The following is a 10,120-nucleotide window of genomic DNA, read 5'->3' on the forward strand; positions in this document are numbered from 1 at the left end:
TCCTCACGCCGCCACCACCACCCTCGAGTATGACCGGTGGCAGGTCCGGCTGCACGGCGTCGCTGCCCACCACAACTTCCCGTCGGGCGAGGCGCCTGTCGAGCTCGCACCGACATCGCTGGGGATGCCGTATGAGGTGTAGGCTAGGGAGGACTAGGAGGCGAGGGAGCGCACATCACGGCAGAGGCCGCTGACGAGGAGTGCATGGAGGACCTTCGCTGCCAGTACCCTGAGCTGGTGGAGGCGGAATAGAAGATCTTTGCGGAGCGCACGGTCGATGGGAAGGTCATCGTCCTCTCGAATGACGAGGAGGATTTCAACGTTGAAGAATGGCAGAGGGTCATCTCCGATGGTGGCGACGACGGCAGAAAGCCAGACCCCATGGGCGGATTGGCTCACGCTCTATAAGGGTGATGATGTTTAGTTTTAGTTTAAGTTCATGTTTAGTTTTAAGTTCAAGTTCATGACTATAGGTTTAAAAACTAGACTGTGTTTCAACGGATGATTATGTACATAATGTGTCAGTTGTGAAAAACAAATTTATGTTAAATTTATGAAAATTTACTTTTTATTCCGTTAAATTTAGGAGTCCAGCTAGGCCGGCCAAAATTTAGTGAAGTAAAATTTTTTCACTAAATTTACGCCGCTGTTTTGCAACTCTATTTTTAGGGTACCGGTTAGAGTTGGCCTCATAGGACACCAAAAACACGCTGACGTCTCCTAACAGAGGACACCCAAGCGAACAAACATTCCGTACACAAGTACTCTATATATCTACAGCTTCCAGGGGCGGATCTAGGGGTGGCACCCCCTATAAAAAATGAAGATAGTTTGTACAATACGTTTAATCTTATTTTCTTGGACTATTTGTAGGATTTACTATGACGTTTAGGCACAATCATACTACTTTTGTGTAATTTCTCTAAGACTTTCACCTATGCATTGATGTTTGGTACCCAAGTAACTAGATCCTAGGTCCGCCACTGACAGCTTCCATCCTTAGCATCGACCTGTGTTAGACTTAAGACGACGTGGTGTACTTGTCCGAGACTCCGAGTAGCATACGAATTCTAATCCTACTTGACAGCTGATGCTATATATACGTGTATTACCTCCTAGCTTGTAACATCACCGGGCGTTTCCAGCCAGACTAATCGATCAGCTGTAGCTGCCTCCAGCGAGATCGACGCATCAGGTTTGCACGTCCCTTGCCGGAAAGTCGGTTAAGATGGACGCCGTGGCGACGGCATCTCCCAGTGTTTACTCGCTAGACCTCGTGAGTTTCGGGCGCGGGGTCCTCGACCGTGGCCTTGTTTTCCTGGACACCAGGATCTCTCTCCCGGTCGACACGTTCGAGATCCTCCGCATCGATGACTCTATCGTGCATAAGAGCGCCGGCGACATCAGGGTGATCGACAGGAGCCACCTGCACCCCGGCCAGGTGGTCGGATCGGCGTCCGACGTCGGCGGCCAGATCGGCATCGTCACCGGCGTTACCACCGTGCTCGACCTGGTCGACTTCGACAAGAGCGGTATGGCGACAAAGGTCCTCAAGGGCGTGTCCCCGTCTAGCCTGCGGCGTGTCAGGAGCCTGAACCTTGGCGACTTCGTCGTGTCCGGGCCGTGGCTCGGCCGGGTCGTGGAGGTGTCAATCGACGTCGATGTGCTGTTCGATGACGGAGCGGTCTGCAGAATCATCGACGCCGAGTCCAAGAAGCTGAAAAGAGTGGATGACGACATGGACAGCAACCGCATGTATCGCCAACAAATGAATAGTCACTTCTACCCGGGTGTCCGCGTCACCGCACCAGACCCTTGTTCCCTCTTCAAGGCGGCATTGTGGCTTAATGGCTACTGGAATCTTGACCGTATAGGAGGCACCGTCATCAAGGTGAAGACGTCTACCGTTCTCGTCTGCTGGATTGCATCGATGCATTGTGGCACAGACAAGGGGCTCATCGATGCATCCGCTCCTCCAGCCTACCAGAATGCGGATGATCTTACGTTCTTCTGTGCCGCATCCAATTGTTGTTGGGGGGTAGCTGATGCCTGCTTTTTTCGTGAACCTAGTTCCACCAAAATCGGCGATGCTAATGGGGATGCAGCTTGTGCTCATGATCAAGACGACAATGAGGAGGAGGAGGAGGAGGAGGAGGAGGGGGAGGATGTGACTGATGATGAGTATGAAGAACCAGCTGCTCATGTGTTACCGTCCACGAGGCAGACAGATGTGTGGTTTTATCAGAAACAATTGAGGAAGGTCTTCTTTCAGGGGCACAGACGGGCGAGACGCCCACAAGTCAGGAGGCATGTTGAGGTGGAGTTTCCCATGGTTGTTGCCAAGACCCACACCTCTGTCGACGTGTTGTGGCAGGACGGCACGCGACAACATGGTAGACGTTCAACGACAGTCATTCCCTTTGGTATAGTAAATGAGCACGAGTTCTTCCCAGGGGAGCAAGTCGTTAGCAATATTCTTCCAATTGATGCTACTGGCGATCATAATAGCATGGCATCTACTATTGCCAACAATCACATTGTTGATGATGGAATTAGATCCACAATGCGTGTGGGCGTCGTCAGGAGCATGCATTCCAAGGACCAGACGGTTCAAGCGTCATGGTTCAAGGCATCAGTGCGCCCTGACAAGGCTAGGGAGGTCGAGTGCGATGATACCGTGAGCGCGTATGACCTGAAAAGGGACTATGACCACTCTGCTTACTATGGAGATATTGTCATTCGCCTCCTACCATCAAGATCACCCAATGGCAGAAGGGCACCTTTACGCGGCAACACCGATCTTTCATGGGTGGGACGTGTTATTGACGTTCCTAGTGGGTACGTTCAAGTCAAATGGGGTGATGGTAACATATCAATGGTATGTATTTTCTATTACTACTCTATGGGTCTCGTTTTTTCGACTCAACTCAACTCATTAGTTAATTGTTGAATTGATTGGGCATGTGATGTAGGTATTGCCCAATGAGATCCTTGTCATCAGGGAGGAGCACTACATGGATCTATGGACTGAAATGGGCCACTGGGTAGAGGACGATGGTGTCGACGATGCACCAGAAGAACCGGCTGCTGCGAACATGGTATATGCCTATCCTTCTAACGGTGCCCACTTCGAAAAACAATGGGGACGCGCTTCGGGTTGTACTGATCCGCGGGCACCAAACAAAAACCACCCTACTTGCTAGACACATATTTTATACTGAAAAAAAATTAGACCTCTTACAATTTATAATGTATTCATCTCAATTGATCTGGCCATATGTGTTCTCTGATTTTAGGACAATGGTCTACGTCATCCAGCCAGGGATAGCGACGTCGAAGGCGGCAACCAGCCAGCAACGAGGACCAGTCTTTTGAGCTTTGCATTTCAGTCTTTGCTCCAATTGACCAGTGACATGGTGGCTCGAGGCAAGGGATACCTGATGAACCAGTGGGTAACACGATCGTCATCACCAAGCACGGAGTTAGCAGTGGCCGCTAAAGAAAATAGCATTGGTGCTGCTGCAACGGAGACCACCAATGTTGCCGTGGCCAGGAATGTTGTGGAGCTGAATGGCGACTGCCACAATTTTGCCGAGCGGACGAAGGCTGCAGGCGCTACCAGTTGTTGCAACAAATCATTATGCTTTCCACGTTTCGATGTACTGCAGATCACCCCTCCGGATCACCACTACCTTGACACTACGGATGAGGTAACTATATATAGTTTTATATTTTTTTTGAGGCACTGACGGTAGAACTATATACTAGTTTTATTATAATTGAAGAAGAAAGAAAGCCATTAAGGTTAGAGTAAAGAAAAGTTTACATGCATGCACAAGATGGTTTGTCTATCGTTGGAATCCATCTGCTTAACTATATATTACTATTAAAAAAAATATTGCACAACTGTATTCCTTGATTTAATAATATAAGTAAATGACCACACGACATGTTACAAGTCATCATATGACGATTTTTACTAAATGTAGTGCATGATCATATCATATAGAATACTAATGAATTGTCTTGTGCAAGGGAATGCAGGGCGGTAGTCGTGGGAAGAATTGGGCCAAAGCAGTGCAAAAGGAATGGAAAATTTTAGAGAACGACTTACCAGGTATGAGAATGCACGTGGAAATACACAATGCATGGTTGCAAAATGAATACCTAACTTTTCAATGTGCAGAAAGCATCTATGTGCGAGCGTTCGAGGACCGCATGGATCTACTCCGGTTGGTGATGGTCGGTGCGAGCGGAACACCGTACAATCACGGGCTATTTTTCTTCGACTTGCAGCTGCCACCGTCCTACCCGATTGCGCCACCGCAAGTGTACTACCACTCTTTCGGTCTGCGCCTCAATCCCAACCTCTATGAGTCTGGTACCGTGTGTCTTAGCCTGCTGGGCACATTTGACGGTGAGGGCACCGAGTTATGGTCGCCGGCAACGTCGAGCCTCCTCCAAATCGTTGTCTCCATCCAGGGTCTCGTCCTCAACGCCCAACCATACTACAACGAGGCAGGATATGAGACCCTAGTCGGCAAACCGGAGGGCCATCGCAATGCATTGCCCTACAGTGAGAATGCTTACCTGCTCACCCTTCGAACCATGCTCCACCTTTTGCGTCAGCCACCTCAGGGTTTTGAGAAATTCGTCAAGGAACACTTCCGCTGCCGTGGAAGGTTTGTGCTCAGGACATGCAACGCGTGGTTGCAGGGATGTGTTGTTGATGATGCCCATGCCACTGAATCAAGTAGGGAGCGACCATGCTCTGCCGGGTTAAGGCTTGCACTTGCCAATGTGGTGCCGAGCCTCATCGCCGCCTTCACAGAGATTGGCGCCGAGGGGTGCGACTAGTTTCCGTAGCTACAAGTCCCACTACCATGTGTGCTCTCACCACCACTCACCAGATAGATGAGTTTGTAATAGTGGTGGTCTTGTAGTTACTCATATTTTCTGTTCTACAACAATTAACTGTGTGCCTTCCTTTATATTTTGATTGTGAAAGAGGCGGTAAAACATAACATTTGTGGACTAAATCAATTATCTATCGATAAAGTTGATTAGTCAAACTAACCTGACCGGCCCACCTAGCATAAGATTGCAATTTATCGTGTTCAACAAGATAGGCACAGGGCAAAACCAACGAAATACCTTGTCAGAAAATTGAAAACTGGAACAGCGAGTATGTAATGCATAGATAATTACTTACAGTAGCAAGATTTAGTTGTCTAGCACTTCTTGATGTTCGTCCTATGTAGTATCCACGGTTCTAGCTTTTACTGTGAAACAGAAATTGGCTCCGCAAGCTTGTCTTTATTGTTTTGGGGTTCCTCTCTAAACTCAATGTTAGTAGCTCATTGTCCAAAAAAATTCGAAAAGAGGAATATATTAATATCATGAAGATACCAATTACATCTAGCCTCTACACCAACAATATGTCACACACAAAAAAATCCATGAAGCACACAACCCGAGAAAAAAAAGTAAAAAAAGAGAGGAAAATAAGCCTCGCCACAGTGATCGATTCCTCTCAGTAGCAGCACACAAACCATCACCAAAGGCAACACCCGAAAAACATAGAAGGTCTCCAAAAGCAACGCCTTCAAGAAGGAAATAGTGCACAAGCGCCGTCGCTCCCCTCCGCCTTTACTGCTCCTCCGATCTCAGGCACCATGACATTCTCCGTTGCTATCTACGCCATGAAAATTGAGATACCGACATGTCCCATGGTTCCAACAAACAACACAGCTTCGTGTTGCGCCCTCGTAGAGCCGCGTAGGCTGATATGGACGCGCACGACCGAAATCTATTTGATCTAGCTATTCTTAGGCAAAATTCCTTCCGGAACATGTAGACGGCCAGATCGAGGAGGACCGATCATGCAGATCGTTGTCGTGGTGCACTGGGAGCACTAGAACCACCACCCCACCGTTGCCTCCACCACGACGACGCCATCGCCGTCATGGCTGAGGACACTGGTCTGTGTTGCGCACAGCCCACGCCGCTGGCGGAAGATGGACACCAGATCGGGGTGAATCCCCATCCGTCGCCATCCCCTCACTTGCACGTTCCGCCGGTCCCGAGCGCTCTCAGCCAACTCCCGGGAGGAACGAGCACGCCCTGCAACGTCCCTCAAGCCGCCAGTCCAGAGAGCTCGCAGCCATCTCTCGGGTGGAACAAGCACACCCTGCATTGTCGCTCGAGCCGCAGCTTCCCGCCTGAGTGGCCCGGCCAGGTTCCACACAGGGACCACCATCTGTTGCCTTGACATGCCGCCATACCGGAGCCGCCATCGTAGCTCGCAGGGAGGCGCTGCCAGAAATGAGGTGAACATCATGCACAAGGCAAGCTCGCAAGCCCCAGCCAGCCGACTGCATCCTGTACGTCCACATGACCGCCCAGCAGCAGTAGCACCAGCAGCACGGCTGGGTCACGCCTGCAGGAGAGGCCCCCTGCTCCGCACCTAGATGGGATATCGCGGGAGGTGGGGGAGGGCCGCAGAGCGCCCCGATGATGCCGACTACCTTGGACGCAACAGTACCCTCGTGAGAGAGCCAACCGAGCCGCACCACGATGGGATCTCAGGGGAGTGTGGGAGAGGCGCGCAGACCTAGACACGAATGACTCCGCACCTCCACCACCATCCTGGGGCCTGGCGCGGCTTCGCCGGCCATCCCTCCGGCGGCGGCGATGCAGGAGTTGGCGGAGGGAGGCCTCCCGGAGGCGCGGCGGCTAGGGTTCCCCCATGCAGTCCAGGGAGGACGACGCGGGGGTCGTCCACTGTCCAAAATAAAAGCTTCATTTCGAAAATCGGTAGCAACACTACTCCTACTACGATTTCTGCCAAGTTCATCCAACACCACTAATGTACTTGCGTCCTTCTCAATTAAGGTGAAGTAGCCATCATCTATATTTCCCTTGATGCTGCAATCCGCCACAACTTTGCTACTACTTCCACCAACTTAACTAATAGACTTGGGTCTGTACTTGCGAAAAATCATAGGGGCACGCCACGCACCTACGGAGCCGTCTACAGTCATTGATGCGCGTCGTGATCCGAAACTTGTTTGGGCTGGAATTTTCTGAAAAGGGGATGAACACTAGGAATTATTAATACGACACATTATACTTGTATTAGTACTTTGTCCAAATGCTCTCTAAGTCCATGTTTATGTATGTTCTCTTCATGTTTTCGTCATGTTCAATTCCCTCTATTGTTTCTTTTTTAATTGTGTTTCCATCCATTATTATTGTTCAACTTCTTCTTCCTTGGTGCATCAATATCTACTCCAGTGTCACCTTGTACTAATCTTCTATTTTGCGTGATATGCGTTCTTTCTTACACTCATTTGATTGTCTTCTTTTCACGTCCTCCAATTAGCTTCTTCCTATTGTGTGCCATTGAAGATACATGGCATGTTTCAACGCATTGCAAATTCATAGACTCTTTATTTGATTTCCTTACTGTGGTACAACAGGTCATGCCATCTTGGACATAATCTTCGTTCCATTGGGTTTTTTCGCTACAAATACTACTATGATTTTATTCTTCCAACCGCAATGATTGTTATTTCATTTGATTTGGTTCTTACTTCTATGCTTGTGGATGTTTTTTTTCGAAAGTAACGTTCTATGAAACTGGCCTTTCATTTATTTTCTATCTAATAACGCTTTAAATCTTAAGTTCTTTCCTTTGAAACTTGCATTCGTACATACCAAGTTTGTGTTGGGGAACGTAGTAATTTCAAAAAAATTCCTACGCACACGCAAGATCATGGTGATGCATAGCAACGAGAGGGGAGAGTGTTGTCCACGTATCCTCGTAGACCGAAAGCGGAAGCGTTAGCACAACGCGGTTGACGTAGTCGTACGTCTTCACGATCCGACCGATCCAAGTACCGAACGTACGGCACCTCCGAGTTCAGCACACGTTTAGCTCGATGACGTCCCGCGAACTCCGATCCAGCAGAGCTTCACGGGAGAGTTCCGTCAGCACGACGGCGTGATGACGGTGATGATGTTGCTACCGACACAAGGCTTAGCCTAAGCACCGCTGCGATATAACCGAGGTGGAATATGGTGGAGGGGGGCACCGCACACGGCTGGGAGAGATCAACAGATCAACTTGTGTGTCTAGAGGTGCCCCGTGCCCCCGTATATAAAGGAGCAAGGGGGAGAGGAGGCTGGCCAAGGAGGGCGCGCCAAGGGGGGAGTCCTACTCCCACCGGGAGTAGGACTCCTCCTTTCCTTGTTGGAGTAGGAGAAGGGAAGGAAGGGAGAGAGGAGGAGAAGGAAAAAGGGGGGCGCCCCCCTCCTTGACCAATTCGGACTAGAGGGGGAGGGGGCGCGCGGCTGCCCTGGCCGCCCCTCCTCTTCTCCCACTAAGGCCCATGATGCGCAATTAACTCCCCGGGGGGTTCCGGTAACCCCCCGGTATATGTCCAAAACCTACCGGAACCTTTCCGGTGTCCGAACATAGTCGTCCAATATATCGATCTTTACGTCTCGACCATTTCGAGACTCCTCGTTATGTCCGTGATCATATCCGGGACTCCGAACTACCTTCGGTACATCGAAACACAAAAACTCATAATACCAATCGTCACCGAACTTTAAGTGTGCGGACCCTACGGGTTCGAGAACTATGTAGACATGACCGAGACACGTCTCCAGTCAATAACCAATAGCGGAACCTGGATGCTCATATTGGCTCCCACATATTCTACAAAGATCTTTATCTGTCAAACCACATAACAACATACGTTGTTCCCTTTGTCATCGGTATGTTACTTGCCCGAGATTCTATCGTCGGTATCTCAATACCTAGTTCAATCTCGTTACCGGCAAGTCTCTTTACTCGTTCCGTAATACATCATCCTGGAACTAACTCATTAGTCACATTGCTTGCAAGGCTTATAGTGATGTGCATTACCGAGTGGGCCCAGAGATACCTCTCCGACAATCGGAGTGACAAATCCTAATCTCGAAATACGCCAACTCAACAAGTACCTTCGGAGACACCTGTAGAGCACCTTTATAATCACCCAGTTAGGTTGTGATGTTTGGTAGCACACAAAGTGTTCCTCCGGTAAACGGGAGTTGCATAATCTCATAGTCATAGGAACATGTATAAGTCATGAAGAAAGCAATAGCAACATACTAAACGATCAAGTGCTAAGCTAGCGGAATGGGTCAAGTCAATCACATCATTCTCTAATCATGTGATCCCGTTAATCAAACGACAACTCATGTCTATGGCTAGAAAACTTAACCATCTTTGATTCAACGAGCTAGTCAAGTCGAGGCATACTAGTGACACATTGTTTTGTCTATGTATTCACACATGTATCAAGTTTCCGGTTAATACAATTCTAGCATGAATAATAAACATTTATCATGAAATAAGGAAATAAATAATAACTTTATTATTGCCTCTAGGGCATATTTCCTTCAGTCTCCCACTTGCACTAGAGTCAATAATCTAGTTCACATCGCCAGGTGATTTAACATCAATAGTTCACATCTTTATGTGGTTAACACCCATAGTTCACATCGATATGTGACCAACACCCAAAGGGTTTACTAGAGTCAGTAATCTAGTTCACATCGCTATGTGATTAACACCCAAAGCGAACTAAGGTGTGATCATGTTTTGCTTGTGAGATAATTTTAGTCAACGGGTCTGTCACATTCAGATCCGTAAGTATTTTGCAATTTTCTATGTCAACAATGCTCTGCATGGAGCTACTCTAGCTAATTGCTTCCACTTTCAATATGTATCCAGATTGAGACTTAGAGTCATCTGGATCAGTGTCAAAACTTGCATCGACGTAACCATTTACGACGAACCTTTTGTCACCTCCATTATCGAGAAACATATCCTTATTCCACTAAGGATAATTTTGACCGCTGTCCAGTGATCTACTCCTAGATCACTATTGTACTCCCTTGCTAAACTCAGTGTAGGGTATACAATAGATCTGGTACACAGCATGGCATACTTTATAGAACCTATGGCTGAGGCATAGGGAATGACTTTCATTCTCTTTCTATCTTCTGCCGTGGTCGGGTTTTGAGTCTTACTCAATTTCACACCTTGTAACACAGGAAAGAACTC

The 10,120-nt window shown here is 48.4% G+C and overlaps 1 protein-coding gene across 1 annotated transcript; it reads left to right on the forward strand.

Moving 5' to 3' along the window:
• The first annotated feature begins 1,228 nt into the window (after positions 1 to 1,228).
• Positions 1,229 to 5,573, forward strand: LOC109760592 (probable ubiquitin-conjugating enzyme E2 23). Its single transcript, XM_020319404.3, has 5 exons — positions 1,229 to 2,878; positions 2,973 to 3,098; positions 3,297 to 3,710; positions 4,045 to 4,117; positions 4,187 to 5,573. Exons 1-5 carry the CDS (start codon positions 1,229 to 1,231, stop codon positions 4,855 to 4,857), a joined length of 2,934 nt encoding a protein of 977 aa, XP_020174993.1. The 3' UTR covers positions 4,858 to 5,573.
• Positions 5,574 to 10,120: the final 4,547 nt, after the last annotated feature.

The sequence above is a fragment of the Aegilops tauschii genome, chromosome 2, assembly GCF_002575655.3.
Source record: "Aegilops tauschii subsp. strangulata cultivar AL8/78 chromosome 2, Aet v6.0, whole genome shotgun sequence".
NCBI lineage: Eukaryota > Viridiplantae > Streptophyta > Magnoliopsida > Poales > Poaceae > Aegilops > Aegilops tauschii.